Here is a 15,672-nt window from a genome sequence, read left to right on the forward strand (position 1 = left end):
ACATCTTGAATCGGCTCTGCAGGATTATTCCGTCTCGTTTCTGCAGGGGGGGGGCTTGCGGAGTCGCTGGTGGGACTGGATCTTTTTCAAGTGTTGAAGAAGACGAAGTAATTATCATCGTGGGGCGGGGGGGTATTTCTTTCTCTAAACTGCCTTGATTGTTATTATAATAGGAAACAGGGTCGTGGGTTTAGAGCTTTTGCGGTTCTGTCGGCGTAATTCCCCATCCTCTGACTTTTCCTTTTTTCAAAGAAAAAGGGATCTGGGGGTATTTTGTGCCAGGAGAGGAGCTGGGAACTCCCAAACAGCCGTTAGATCACAAACATGTCTTCCCGGGTCCCTTGAGAAGCCAAATATCTGAAAACTCCCATCACCCCTTTATTCTCGCACCCCGCTCCTCCCCCTCCCTTCCTTTCCCGCTCCCTGGAGACCTGCCTCCCGACGTGCCGGTGGACTCGGCCGGAATGTGGGCCTGTGGGAAAGCAGAGGCGGGGGGCCCTCGCTCCGTCGGGCCCGTGCCAGTGCAAGCTGTTTGCCGCCCTGCCCCGCGGCAGCTCTGAGCTCCGGCCAGCGGCCAGCGGCCCGCGGGGCGGCCACTCCGCTGTCACACCTGGTACACGGCCGACTTTGAGCAGGGAGTGCGAGTGCTCGTCATGCCCCACCTGAGCCCAGCTGCGAAGGCAGGGTCGCGATGAAGCTATTAGCTGTCTTTCCACTGGCACCACCAAGAGTTCGTATACATCTGTGTCTTATTTTCTTTTCTGGCACAATCAGTCGCGCGAGCTAAGCAGGCATGACCGGATTTGGCGAGTTCCAAGGACTTTGGCAAAGTTGCGCAAGGAGAAGGCCGGGAGGCAGGGAGAGCGAGGGAGAAGAAGGGGCATACTGTGCTCTCCGTGCCCTCCGCTGCGCTGGGTAGAGCAGGGGCAAACGCCTTATTGCTTCACCGCGGACGCCGGAGGGCCTAAAGGGGCCGGATCCGCGCTTTGGAGGCCTTGGCGTTTGGCATGGTCTGTCACGCCAGCTTGTGGGGCTGGCACGGGGCCAGTTTTTTTTACTCACCCTGCAGCCCCCAGACTCGCCTCGCGAGCGAGGAAGAGGAGGGAAGCGAAGGCGTTTTTGCGGGCGGCACAGTTGCGCCGTGGCTGCCGGCGGCGCTCCTGCGAACCTGCCTCTGTGTGGCTCGACTTGGGCCTTCTGAATAAAATGAGCCTTTTGAAAAAAGTCTGTGAAGTGCACGAGCGTTTCCTGAATCCAGGAGGAAGTCAGAAAAGCTGTGCAGCAGCATCCCTCGGGTGGAGAGCCTCCTCTGGGAGTGGGCGGGGCTCCAGGTCCTTTGTGCTGGTGCAGACTGTTCGACTTGACAGTGACCCCCCCCCTCACCTGCCTGGGGGGTCTCCGCTCGGCCTGCCGGGAGGAGGAGGAGAGGAAAGTGTCCGGGGCCGTCGCTGATAACTGAGCTCGAAGGGGCCGTTCGCCCTCTGCCAGCGCGCATCCGCGACCGCGAGTACATGCGTATCGCTGAACCTCAGACACGCCTAGGACTCGCGCAGGAAACGCGATCATCTGAGTGATTTAAAGCTGAATTCAGCCTTTAGCTGGCATGCTTTTAGTTATTTCTTCTCCGAATTGCAATGCCATGAGACAGCATCTTCCAAAGTCTTTCCTACGGGCTTTGTGTGTGTGTGTGGGGGGGGGGCGGCTGGGTGTTGTCTTTTATTTATACGTAGCGATGCAGCTTTTATATATTTATATTTATTTGCACCCCGAGCGTTTGTTTTCGTTTCTCTCCCTTGAACCCTGCCACCCGGGCTCTGCCACGCCGGCTGTGGAGGAAGATAGAGAGGCGGGCTGGCTCAGAGTGATCACTATCATTAACATTCGCGGGGGGTTCACTTATTATTCCTGACTGCAGGGACATGGCAGCCATTATGAGACGTCCGCAGGTGTAGCGTGATGATACATATTGCATTGTGCCACAATGGATTTATGTATTCGGTAACAAAAGAAAAGTCTAATGAAAAAATACAGAAGGCAATCCTTTATTCCTTGCTTTTCGCTCCCTCTCCGCTCGGATCTCTCTCTCCGTAATGCCCGACAGCGAGAAGTGCCAGGGAATCCCCCCCCGCGCGCGCGCTGTTGCCCGGCCATTGGGCGCCCCGCTGCCGCCCCGAGAGCTGAGCCGAGCGCAGGTGGCTCGAACCCGGCTCCTCGCCGGGGACCCGAGGCTGAAGAAAGTGAGCTCGGGGCAGCTGATGGCAGGCCCTTCGATCAGGGAGGGTGTCAGCTCTTTATTCCTGGGGTGGCAACCTCAAACGTTCCAACAGCCTCCGTTTTCATGCTTTCTTTTTTAAACAAAAACATTTTAATTCAGAGCGCGGCGTTTTCCAATCGGAGGAGGCCGTTTGACCCGACTACCTTGCTTATTGGTGGTTAATTGATCCCAGGAACGCAAGGGTATCGGTTTCAACACCACTGCTGGGTGGATTGTTCCACACTCCCGCACCCCTTTGTGTACAGACGTGCTTCCTTTTCTGCCAAGAGGCGTTCGGAAGCCGGCGCCGGCGTGTCGGCGCTCTCCGCAGGCCTTTGATCCAATGACTGGGCAGAACGAAACAAGCCGCCAGCCGGCCGAAGCTCGGGTCCCGCTGCTTGTTCGGTCTCCAGTCGTAGCCGATTGACGGTGGCGTGTTTTGATTTAACATCCAACCTCATCGTAGTAATTGCCAACAGCTGCGTTTTCTGTAATTTTTTAGCGCTGTGTTTCAAAGCGGGGTTTGAGGTGGTTGTAACCCAGTTCTCTGAACAAAGCCTTTCTATTGGCGCTGCTCCTGCGTGGCCAGTGGTATAAATAGAATCCGTAATGGGCAGGACTGAGGTGCCATCACTCATCTCCACTCACGAGCGGAGACCGGGATCAGGTCTTTCCTCATTTTCCTAATGATGCTCTTGTTTGGTTTTCTTTTTAGTTTAAGAGTTTGCAGAATTCCCGACTAATGGACACTATTCATCAAAGACTTTGGCCCCCGAGTCCACTTTTCCTCCGTAACTGGTGAAAGAAAGAAAAAAAAAGACTCAAAGACAGAAGTGTAGTGGCTTATTTTCAAATGAGGCAATTAAAGAAAACAACAGTGACACATTCGGAGTGAAGTCTGTTCTGAATGAGATGTCCCCGGCTGGGGTGCTGTTGGTCATTGCTTCCCAGTGCTGGCCCTTCATCTGAAAGCTCAGTTACCTAAGTAAGGAATAATCATTTCTTTTTAGGTCTCTTTTTAAAATGTTTTCAGCCCCAAAAAGTTTGGTTGTAAGCTTCCTCTTAGACATCTTGTTGAAGCTCGAAAACCTACACCTTTTTAGTAGGTCTTGTGAAACTGTTTAGTGGTTCAATAACACAATTATGAGTTTAGTCATCAAGAAACCCATCAGGCACTGCAGTCCCAGGCCCGGCAAGCCCAGTTCTGTGGCGCTGATCAGACCGCACCAGGCCCAGTGAGGCCCGTTCGCATGGTGCTGATCAGTCCACACCAGGCCTGGTGAGGCCCGTTCGCATGATGCTGATCAGTCTGCGCCAGGCCCGGTGAGGCCCGTTCGCATGGTGCTGATCTGTCTGCGCCAAGCCCAGTGAGGCCCGTTCGCATGGTGCTGATCAGTCCACACCAGGCCCAGTGAGGCCCGTTCGCATGGTGCTGATCAGTCTGCGCCAGGCCTGGTGAGGCCCGTTCGCATGGTGCTGATCAGTCTGCGCCAGGCCCAGTGAGGCCCGTTCGCATGGTGCTGATCAGTCTGCGCCAGGCCCAGTGAGCCCCGTTCGCATGGTGCTGATCTGTCTGCCCCAGGCCCAGTGAGGCCCGTTTGTGTGCTGCTAATCAGTCCTCTAGCGCTGCTTCCTTCTACTTGTTGTTCTTAGGCCTTCTCCTTAACAAAAGCAAGCCAGCAGGTGAAACGTCCTTCATATTCTTATCATTCAGCAAGGCTGTGCAAGAAAGCACTGGTGACTTAAGGGTTTGACCTTGAACAGGGATCATGTGGCTCTTTAATCTCAAGTCTTGCTCTGCCAGGGCTGGATTGAAGTCCGTCTCTCCGAGCCAGATTCCCGTACAGGTACGCCTGCGGTTCTATTTTCCTTTTCACTGGAGTTCTCAGGTGACGTCTAGTTGTGCAGTCACAGCTACCCAGCAAGCAGCAGGACCCGGAGAGCTGCATCACCGGCCAGCCGTTCTGAACCAAGTCAGCTTCAAGAGCCGTCTTCCCCCCCTTGTAGGTCATCAAAGCGGTCTTGGATCTTCAGCTTTGTGCTTCCTTTGCACCGTGGTGCTCAGCAAGTAATACTAATCAGTTGTTGCGTTAATTTATATTGAGGAGCCTTGTGAAGCTCCTTTTTTAATTATAGTGGCTAATCGGGTTGGAAGGGGCTGCCTGTGCCAGGCAGCTTTGGCACTAAGCAGCGAGCTTGTGCAAATGGCACCAGCAGAAAGACTCCCAGCCCGAAGCCCCCTGGTTATGCCACTCCAGCGTGCGGTAGATTAAGCTTTGGCCCGTGACCAGAAAGCATTAAGCACCAGTTCCCTGGTTTGCCTTAGGCCTCGCGGTGACCTGCCATCCGGCAGCAGCACTTAAAACGCATTTCAGCTGCGGAAAACAGCTGGCTCTTTGGCTCGGGCTGCAGTCCTGAGCAGGCAGGGAGCAAGGGGGGAGCGAAGCAGGGCTGGAGCCGGATTCCCTGCGTCCGTCTCTCTGACCTGGGCTTGGCGTGTCTGTCCGTCCGTCCAGACATCGGTCTACCTGGTCTGCACGAGCTCTTACCGAACTGAAAGGAATTGAAGGCGATTGGTCGCAGGAGATGGGAGAATGCATCGCAGCGTTCGTGAGGCTCTGATTGCGACGGCCCCGAGTTACTGCACGAGGGCAGGGATCTGGGTTTTCCAGCGCGTTCGTTCTTGCCGCGGGGCTGTTGGAGCTGTTTTACTTTCGTTTGCGGGTTTATTCGCATTTAGAACTTTGCACCAGCTGTGGCCACTTCATCCGATTATAGGCAGGCCATGAATTTAAACCATCATCGGTGAAGCAGTTTCAGTATCTTGGAAGACAGGAATTCGACGTTCCCTTCCACACCTGGGTTTTCGGTTGGCATGTGGATATTTGCACCGTTTCTGTTGGGTGAAGAAAGGAGTTCATTTTAAAAACTTTAACCACGGCACTACTTACGGAAAATTTTATTACAACGCGGAGATCCGTTTATATTGTCGCTAACCTACCAGCTGACGAAATCGAAGCTCCTGTTATTTGGGTCACGGCAGACCTCACCGATGTCATCTGAGTTGTAAAGGGCGAGACTTGTAGGATCGAATCTGTAAACGTGCCCTAAATCAGCTGCCTTTCACATGTAGCTGTAGGGAGACCTGTATTTGGTCTCCCTCGGCGATCAATTCTACCCTTCTCACCCATTGTTTTGCCTTTTCAATATCGCCGTGTATTTCTAGACGAGATTTTTTTTTTCCCCCTTTTCTTTTTGCTTGCTTTTTGTTGTGCAGCGGAATAAACTTCCAGACACCGTTCTGGGCCGCGTTCCAGCTCCTCTGGTGAAGAAGAGCCTGGGTTCAGCTGCCACAGTCTGGCACGGGAGGCAGCGGAGATATTTTGACAGGCGCTGGGCAGCTCCTCGCCCAGGACGAAGTGACCCAGGTTCAGATGGACTTGCGAACCCGGGCTTGTGGGAAAGCTGGCCCTGGTGGCACCCGGGCGGTGAGGTGGTCAGCCGAGCAGGTGACATCACTGGTCCAGCAGCCTGGATGTTGCTTTCCCCCTTGTGGTGGTCCTTGAGTCTGGGTTTCGGCCCTGGTTGTAAACGTGGAGGCTGCAGAATGTCATGGGGTTGCGTGCGTCTTTGTTCCTGTGTCAGCAAGGCCTGTGAAGTGCAGAAAGATGTAAGAAGTGAGGGGACACTTTGACACAGTTAACTCTCTGACTCGGGGCGTGTCGATAGCAGTGACGGGCTGGGAGGGGAAGGGAAGACAGGTTCTGTGCGGTGGCCTCGCCTGCCACGTGAGGTCATCGCGACCAGAACCGCATGTACCCGGGCCCAGGACCCGACCCGGCCTTGTCGCGGTGCCGCCATTGTCTTCAGTGGGCATAGTTGCCTCCAGAATAAGCGGATCTTCCATAGTGCGGTGCATCATGTCCGTTTAGGAAACAGTGGTGTGTTTCGGCTTAACGCACAGTTTTGGCGCATTGTTTAGCAAGTTGCTGCCGTGTGGGTGAAATATACAGTTAAAGAGATCATTGTTAAATGCATCCTGCCTTTAAAACAGCTCTGAATGTGAACTGTACTTCCAGACAGATGTTATCAGAAACGTCTGTGATAACAAATTGTGCCTGACTGCTTGGTTTGGACTCGGAACGGTGGCCCCCTTTAATCTTGATTCATTTTTCCCAGCAGAAGATGGCTGTGGAATGGTGTTGCTGCTGTTTCCTTTCGGGGACACGAGTCATTTTCTCTCCTCTCTGTCTGGCTCTCTTTCCAGCAACGCTGCTCATGGGTTCTCTCTTATTCCTGTGGACAGCTTGAAGGTAACCATGAAGGAGATCCTGCAGAAAGCGCTCAAGAAGAGGAAGGGATCGCAGAAAGGCTCGGGTAAGTTATTTGTTCTGTGCAGTCGGCCGCTAGCCGGGGGTGAGGGTTCGGGAAAGGGGGTTCCCTTGTTGATTTTCTCTAGGACCGATCACTGCGGCCTGCGTTAAGCTCCAGCCACAGGAAGAGACTTTACCCACTCAGAGCCCATCGAAGACTCACCTTGTTATATCTTTTTTTTTATCCCTTAAAAAAGAAGCTGCCCTTGATAGTCTTTGACCTGAATGCTTCCCCGTTTTTCTGTTGGTTTTTCTCTTTTTAATATTTCATTGAGAAATTCAAGCCAGTAAAGTGTCCTGGGAGGCTCCACTGACAGGTGCTAAACAGTCGTTCACATGAGTGGTCAAAATGGTCTGGATCTTTTTCTGATCTGGTTTGGCTAGATTTATACCCATGTGTGGATCTTGAATCCTTTGAGAAAAGATGGGGGGGGGGGACTTTTTAAGTTTGCAGCAGGCCCTGGATCAATGAATGTGATCAGAAGTGTGTGTGTATATAGGGGATCAATGACTGTAATCAGAAGTGTGTGTGTTTAATGGGGATCAATGACTGTGATCAGAAGTGTGTGTGTATAGTGGGGATTAGTGACTGCGATCTGAAGTGTGTGTATGTTTAACGGGGATCAATGACTATGATCAGAAGTGTGTGTGGCGGGGATCAATGAGTGTGATTAGAAGTGTGTGTGTAGTGGGGATCAATTACTATGATCAGAAGAGTCTGTGTAGCGGCGATCAATGACTGTGATCAGAAGTGTGTGTGTAGCGGCGATCAATGACTGTGATCAGAAGTGTGTGTGTAGCGGCGATCAATGACTGTGATCAGAAGTGTGTGTGTAGCGGGGATCAATGACTGTGATCAGAAGTGTGTGTAATGGGGCGTTCCAGTCGGAATGGAGGGGCAGCAGGTGTCTGGACGTTCAGTTTCTCAGTAGAACCTGAGCGTGGAGGAGCGATCAGAGCGTTCGCCCGCGTGCGCTTATTTGTACCATGAAAGACGCAACAGACAATGCGAAGCAGCGAGGAGAATGCCTGAAGACGGAGAGGAGGCAGGCCGCCACGCTGGAGTCCTGCGCGCGTCTCCCCGCGATCTGGCCGGCAGCCAGAAGCCATTGCTCCCCCTCTGCCGCAGCGCCCCGGTCCAGATGTGCCAGCGGCACGTTTCGGATTTTGCCAGCTGACTGCACCGTTTGATAACCCGCTCTCTGGATGCCCATCACCGGCCGCAGAGATGGAATTAAATGATGATGATCTTCCCACAAGTTGGGAGAGGAAACAACGCATATAAATCTTGATTTCATCTCAGCATGAGAAGTCTTTATCCATCATCACTCTTAATGAACAAGTCATTAGCTGCGATGAATGGCGCTCTGGGTTCCCTTTCAGCACCGCTTTTGTTCACATTTTAGGGGCGACTTTTACGCCCTTTCTGGGGGTCAAACTTACTTCCTCGGATGTGGGGGAGACCCCTTTAATCCCTGAGGTCATTCTGAAAGCGTGTTCCTGTCTTACAGGGAGGGGGGGGGGAGATCCTCTTTTTTTTGGGGGGGGTTTGTTGGTTTTTCCCTGAAGCTTTAAATTCTCGTCCTCCAGCCGCCCGTGTGAGCAGCCTCTGTCAAGATGGTTTTTGTGTGTACAGTCTCCCACCTGCTTCAAGCTCGGAAAGTAAATAGAAGCTGTTTTTTTTTAGAACTGTTGTGAACCATATAGCTAAGAATCTGCTTTCTCCTCTATATATTAAATTATTCAAAATCATTTATTTTCTCAGACACAGGCGACTTTTTAACCATCAGTGTAATTAAGATGTCTTTCAGGCAGTGTGTTATAATTTGTTTATTCTTTGCTGTGTTGGCTTGCAGTCAGCCTTTGAACCGTGTGTTGAGGGGCCACAGGGTCCTGTCTTGAAGTACTCCACTGCGTAGGAGATTAGCACGCAGTGCCACAAAATTTACATCTTTAAACGTTCTTCAAGAAGCCGAATTAAGTGCATGCGCTGATTTTCGGCATGCTAGGTTTTACACAGCATTAGCTTTTTATTTCCTCTCTAGCAAAAATAAAAATGACCTGGAGCTCCTCTTTTAAAGCATGAAGTGCTTCTCGCGTGTCTTTTATGACGAGTCTCGGTTCAGCTAAAAGCTTCTTAAACACTTTAATGGCACGTATACCCCCAGGCTACCAAATGCAGATCCTCATCCACCTGCATAAAATTTGAATGAAAGAGTTGCAGGAGGCCCGGCTTGTCTGTGACGCCACATCGCTGACGGGCTCTTTCAGAGCTTCCTCGCAGAGCCAGGGCGAAGTACAGCTGAGCGTGGCCCACAAGAAGGCTTACTTACTGCACACAGCTCCTCATCACTGCGGCTTGTTAGTGACCACTAGTGTGTTCCGTTGCAGAGCGACTGCTGAAGTGATCCAGCATTAAACAGGTCGGAGAGGTTCCACACAACGTAGAAGAGAAACCTGTCATGTACATAAACGTGTAGCTGGATATCATCAAGCGTGCTAGTCACAAGTGCAGTTTGGTGGCACTGTGGCTCGTCTTGTGAGGGTCTGGGTTCTACAGAATCCTTGGGTCTCCACAAACTACAGGGCATTTTTAAATTGCCCCCCCCCCCCACCCCCCCATGGGTGAATAAAGTATTTTCAGTTGAACTGAATTATTAGGAGGCAGCGGAAGTCGACACTTTTGAGTGCACACTTGCCGGTTCCCCCCAGTCATCGTATCGATTTCTGAACGCATGTGTAGGATTTTGAAGGCGTGAAGAAACGTTGTTGTGTACAACCGACCGCTCCAGAGCAGTTGTGACTCCAGACCTAGGAGTGGAGCGGAGCACTGGTGTCTTTCGTTCGCGTGCTCTTCTGTCTCGCGCCTGTCTCGTCAGGGGTTCAGCTCGGAGACTGTAGGCTTGTTGTAGACGAGGCTTCTCTCGGCGTTTTCTCATGCAGAAACAGCGGCGCAGCTCTGGTTTGAGCAGGGAGTTTCATTGGAGCTTGTCAAGATACGAGGCTACCTAACGGCAGGCAAGAATCCTGGGATGCTTTTTCTGGAAATTTTGTGAAATTTCTCCTGTTTGGGTTATCGAGTCTTTGAGAGGCAGTGCCTGGTCCCAGCACCGCGCCCTCATGTTCCTGCGCGTCTGGAACTGGGGTGGGGTGTGTGTGGAGGAAGACTCCTGGGCTTGGACCTGGACCGGCTCCTGCTCGCCGCTCGTCTCAGTCTGTGGAGCAGCTCTGCATAGCTGTGCCTCGGCACCACTCGGCTTCCTCCGGGGCACAGCGGCGCTCGGCTGGAGCTCCGTGCAGGGCCGGCTGTGGAAATGAAAACGTGTCCTCCGTCCTCCCGTCGTCCTCCTGCTTGGAGGTCTGCTCCTCCCCAGGCTCCGCGTCCCTTGTGGGCGGCGTGTCCCTTTGTTTGTGTGCAGAAAGGACAAACACCCATTACCGCGTGTGTCAGCTTCATAAACAACAGCAGCTCTTCTGCGGACATCAGTAGGGGGTTAATAGAAGCACTGCATCACTGTTCTGCGCTCATGACTTGAAGGAAGCTCACCTGAACAGAAGAAATGGATTGAAGGGAGGGGGGGGGTGCGTGCGTGTGTGTGTGGAGGGGGCAGCTCTCTAGGGCTTAAACCTGTTTGGGAGACACAAAAATCTCTTTTGTCAGCAGTGCTAAGTCATAAGAGTGTTTATCTGAACATTTCCAAGAAAAATGCAAACAAAGCTTTGAAGTTTGCACAAATCATTAATAGTTCAATAAAGGTAAAGCTCTCCCCTTTGGATTGTGCATGTGTCCTTGATACTGCAGATATCCTGACAGCAGAGCACAAAGCAGCTGCCTGACCCCTGGGCAGACTGCCTCCGACCCCCAGGTAGCCTGTCGCCCTGAGGGATCAGGGGAGGGATCGTCAGGCGGGCAGTACCTGCAGAAGGCAGTCTGTGTGGACTGGAGAGTCTGGCACGTAGCCAGTTGATGACCGATGCTTTTAAGATGCAGCGGTTCAGTTAGGGCTTTTCTGGGTGTTTATTCCTTGGAGCCCCTTTTCAGCTTCCAGGCCTGGGTTTACGCATGCAAGGGCTGAGCCCAGTCTCCACACGAGCTCAGAATGTGAAGCCCATGGCACCCTCGGAGCCTCCTGTGGTTGTCAGGGGTGCGCAGACAGCCCGTGGTCGAGATGCGCAGACAGGCGTGGGGGGAAAGCTCCCCAACTCTGATCATGCCCCACACCCCTTTTTAAAGATAATTCAGGAAGACAGCAGTCCTATTTACGGTTCTCATTCTATAAAATGATCCCAACTACAGTCTCTCGTGACCAGTAATGTGATAGTGCCTAAGGCACTGTTTTCAATTACTCACAAACACAAGAGCCACTCTGCTTCTCCCTCACAGAGGAGACCTCGGAGTCCTGATTGAGACATGGAAAACAAAAAGAAATCCGAACTTTTTTTTTTTCAATTATTGATTTAGTACTTGCTCTCCATGTGGCTTGTTCTTTCTTTTAAATGTGCAAGTGTTTTTTATTTGAGTCCTTTCTTCTGTTGGCTTGTCGTGCCTTAAACGCATGTGTGTAATCACTGCAGATATGGAGCCGGCAGAAATAGGCATGTTATTAATTAATGGTTTTGTTTTTTGTTCTATTGATGGTGCTCTCCTTGAACTTTCAGAAACTAACTGAGCTGGCAGTAATGAAGGGAGTTATTGACTTTCAAATGGGCTCGTCGGGTCTCTCGTTTGTAATGTTCCTTGTGTTTTGAAGTGTGTACTTCAAATTAAAACTTCAAAATTAGTCATGTTGACATAAGAAACATTAAATGAAGCTGCCTTGTGCATCGCATTTTAAGCTTCATTGACAAAAATGTTGCAAGGTACTCCCAGAGTCAGTGCCTGCACTGTGCTACTGAGTCAGTGCCTGCACTGTGCTACTACCTGAGTAAATGCTCATAACACTCCTTCTCTCAGGATACAGGTGTGCCTCCATCAGGTTGCTCAAGTGTTCTAGTGGTGAGTTTAGTTGCCAGCTCTCTGACACCAAAGGAACTGGTCATGGTGTGTGCAATGGAAAAGCATCTAGATTTTTTTTTTTTGGTCAGCGTAATACCCTGAGCATTTAATAGGAGCAGGCGACCAGTGTGGGAAAATAAGATATTAAGTTAAAAAAATATATATACACACGGAGACACAAGGTATCTTATTTTTAAGGTGCTTGCAGCCGGCAGAAGGGCGATCAATACTGTCTGTGGCGTTCCACAGCAGGAGAGATAACATCTTTGCTGGGTGGGGAAAAAACACTCCAAGCTGGGAAGCAGTGAGCTGCTAGTATGGTCTCTGTCGCTCACCCTGAAACCCCATTAAGAGCATCAGAAAGGTGAGAAAAAAGAGGGGGCCAGTTGGCCCATCTAGTCCATTCTCCTCCAGGAGCCGGATCCCCTCCAGCTGTGTGATGAAAGAAGCGCAGGGTAGCTTGTTCCAAACTCCCACAACCTTTTGTGCAAGGAAGAGCCTCCATTCCCCCGTTGCACAGCAGGCCCCCCTGTGCGCTGCTGTAGAGGACTCTGCCTGGCGCCGAGTGCAAGACCTTGAGCTAACGAGCAAGAAGTGCAGAGATTAAACACGAGCAGGAAACCTGAGTGACCGAGGTGGATTAACTGCTTTAATGGGGCCCTTCAGAGGAGGGAGGAATTTAATTTCTTAAGACAGCAGACGACCTATGAAATGCTATTAGAGAAAAAAAAAAAAGAGAAGAAAAACTAAAATGATAGCTGAGATAATTTTGTTGCACCTATTCCTAGACATGACCTTTATTTTCCACAGTCTGTCATGATCAACGGCTTGGGGGGGAGGTGCAGTGGTGTGATCCTTTTAAGAATGATGATGACTAATGCTTTGGATTTAAATGAAAACAGCTGTGGTAGAATAACATCAGGGCCCCCTTTATGCTGTCAAGATTTCAGGTTTTTAATTTTTTAAGTTGTGTGAAGTATCGGTTGAAAATGGGTTTGGGAATCGTCTGTAAATCTCACTCGGGCGGATTAGCCTGAGCCTGGAGGAAGCCAGAAAGTAACTGAAACCATCGACCGAAGTAACAGAATTGCTCCGGTATGACGGAGCGGAAGACACAATATTATTTTCAAGGCTTTTTTTTTTTCATCTCTCCATCTCGCGTCCCCCTTCTTTCTCATTCTTTCCCTTTGCCCTTGCCAAGCAAGTGTTTGAAATTATCTAATTTGGTTTAATCTTCATAATTGATCATTTAACTGAGGAAAAGGGACACAGTTGTTGTTCAGTCTTGCAGGCGGAGGGTGTTCTTCCCTCGATTGGTGGTGTATGTGTTCCCCCTAGTCGTGCAGTTCATGTGGCCCTGGAAATTCACACATGTGTGCAGAGAGACGGGCAGACGGACAGCTAGGCAGGCCTGTCGAAATCCTAGGAGTCGCAGACAGCTGATGACTGGTTCCCAGCCAGTGGAAGCTGTTCTTATGGAAGGTGATGTTCCCAGTTACTGAAGGCTCCCCTTATGTTGTGAGACCTGTCTCTTTAGCATAGATTTTAGATGAGACTTGCTCGTACCTTACAAGTAGATGGATCTATTCCCAGCGGAGGGTAGCTGCTGAGGCTCCTGCGAAGGTAATGGAAGGCAGAAACTATTTTAAATGCTTTGTACTGCCATTCAAAATCACTGTGAAAGTACCAGAGCAATAACCCCTGCTCAAACATCTGTGGTGGCTCTTATTTTATTTTTTTTAGCAGAAGAGCATTCATTTTGGTGTTACTGCACTGCTAGACTAACGCAGCACTTAGTGTTCATTAAAGGATGATTCTTAGAATAACAGTGGTTTGGGGTTTCACGTTAACTCCAGAGTAATAGTTTTAAGTCAGCAGGACTGCTGTAGAAACAGTTCTTTAACCTCTGAACAATGAGAATACTGTTTAGGACTTGCATGTAAGAGGTCTTGTGAAAGAAAACTCATTGCCTAACATTCATTCCTCCTGTAAATCAAAATGTGCCCATTCTAATTCCTCTAATCAAGTGCTTTAAATTTTTTAATTTCATTAGGTTTCTAAGTGGAGTGTTCTGGCTTATTTAAACCTTACAAAACAGCGACTTCTCAAAAAGAAATAGTCCTGGCTGTAAAATGTTAATTGTTGTTCTAGTAATATGTTTTACAGTTGTACTTAATAAACGGAATGAGCCGTGTGCTGTCAACAATGTTAGATTATCACGTTACGTTTTTTTCATCCTGTTTCGCATGTAAGAGCCTGACTTTTAAGTAGGACGTGGCAGAGGATTGGAAAATTCTTTCTTAATTTCCAAAACAAGTTGCTTTGTCAACAAGCAAAGCGTGCAGAGATTGTAGGTGTGCTTTCGCTGGGGACCTTGTGTGGATTTCCCCCATGTGCACTTCTGCGTTTTTGACAGCTCTGTCTGTAAACAGGTGTCTCCGAATTCTGCGCCATGCCTCTCTGGTTTTCCGGCTGCAGAGTGATGCCTGATGAGGAAGCCTGTTTCTCAGTATAACTGAGACGCTGGCAGATGTCACCACATTTTCCCCCCTTCCCGTTTTCCTTATCATCTGCTGCACAGCTCCGGGGCTTCGCTGTGGAATATCCAAACTCAGGCGCGATTGGAAGAGAGAGTGATGCCCGCTTGCGTTGTCGAGCCCCAAAGAGATGTTTGCAGCTGTTGACATTTATTAAAACTCTGTACACCCGTTGTTTCACTCCAGGTTGGCTTTGATTTCTTTGTTTGTGTTTGTTTGTTTTTGGTGCTTAAGCTTGATTTTTTTTTATCATCGCTTAGTCTGGGACCCCGTGAGGCAATTGTCTGGGGTTTGTCAGAGAAGTCAGGTGAGATCCGGTGGACGAACTGGATCTGCTTTACAGATCTCCTCTGAAGTGCGTCTTCCTTTGTTTCTTTCTTTGAAAGATGCGTCTTTCCATTCAGCGGCAAGCACTTAACAAAGAAACGCTCGCACAGGTGCAAAGGACAGCATGCCAGTCCCCCCTCCCCCTCTCCCCCGGTCTGGGCTTGTAGACCACAATCCTTCAGAGGAGCCGGCCTGCTGTCACTCTGCAGAGAGGTGAAATTGGTTCGAGCTGCAGCCTTCCTTAAGCCGCTGGCCGAGGTGTCAAAATCCCCTGACTCCGGTGGAATAGCTGTCGCCCCGGATTTAGAGGCTGAGCCGCTGAGATGGTTCCCTGTCCTCTCGGCCGGACCGGAGTTGCAGGAGCCCGCGGGGCTGGCCAGAGCAGCATGGTGCTGTGTCCGGGTACCTGCTGCACGCCTTCATTACTGTGACAAGTCTTCAGGGGAATTTGAGGTTCTCCGTCTGGGGGCCAGAAGGGGGATCCCGAAACTCCGGCTTCATTCCTGGCCCCCTTGGCCTTCGTTCCCCCGGCCCTGCCGAGGCCGCGCTGAGCAGCGAGTGACCTCCCTGAGGGGACCGGCCCAGGTGGCCAGAGGCTCGAGCAGGTCCCGCTGTCTCGCCCGACCGGCGCTCCTGTCCGGACTGCCTGCACGGCCCTCGGTGGGCCAGGCTCGCGCGCAGCAGCAGTAAAAGTGGTAACAGATGTGGAGAGAGGAGAGCGACAGCTACAACACTTCCTTCCTGTCAAATTATTTATCTATGGATGTTTCTTCTTGTGTTGTGGATGCCTGTGAGACAAGGTATTCCCATCTGCCCGTTCCAATCGCAATATGCAATATTTGTTTTTTTGCAGAAGGCTCGTCTAGAATTGCACTGACCTCTGGGAAGGCCCAGTGCTGTCTGGGTTAGATGCAGGACACTATTAGCTCTGAGGTCAAAGGTACTGCATTCCTTTCTGTCCTTAGCCAACCTGTAATAAATCCAGCGGAGGTCAGATTTTAAGCCAGAATAGCGAGGTGTGAAGTGTGGCTCGGTCATTTGGCAGTAGCGTATGTTTTCACGGCGGTTTATTGCAAAAAGAAAAGGCCAGTTAGTTTCTAAGTAGTGTAATTGTGTCTCGCATCAGTAAAGAAGCTGAAAGCAAACTTTTCCCTGAACAGAAGAAATAAGCACGATTTCACTTCG

The 15,672-nt window shown here is 50.6% G+C and overlaps 1 protein-coding gene across 3 annotated transcripts in view; it reads left to right on the forward strand.

Moving 5' to 3' along the window:
* The window catches only part of mapkap1 (MAPK associated protein 1), a 91,001-nt gene that overhangs the window by 37,429 nt on the left and 37,900 nt on the right, over positions 1 to 15,672 (forward strand). For all 3 annotated transcript variants that reach the window (XM_088615447.1, XM_088615446.1, XM_088615448.1), the window contains one exon: positions 6,522 to 6,631. In XM_088615447.1, the coding sequence (XP_088471573.1) occupies positions 6,522 to 6,631 (110 nt within the window). The remainder of the gene's footprint in view (positions 1 to 6,521; positions 6,632 to 15,672) is intronic.

The sequence above is a fragment of the Lepisosteus platostomus genome, chromosome 21, assembly GCF_059453375.1.
Source record: "Lepisosteus platostomus isolate fLepPlt1 chromosome 21, fLepPlt1.hap1, whole genome shotgun sequence".
In the NCBI taxonomy this organism is placed as follows: Eukaryota; Metazoa; Chordata; class Actinopteri; order Semionotiformes; family Lepisosteidae; genus Lepisosteus; species Lepisosteus platostomus.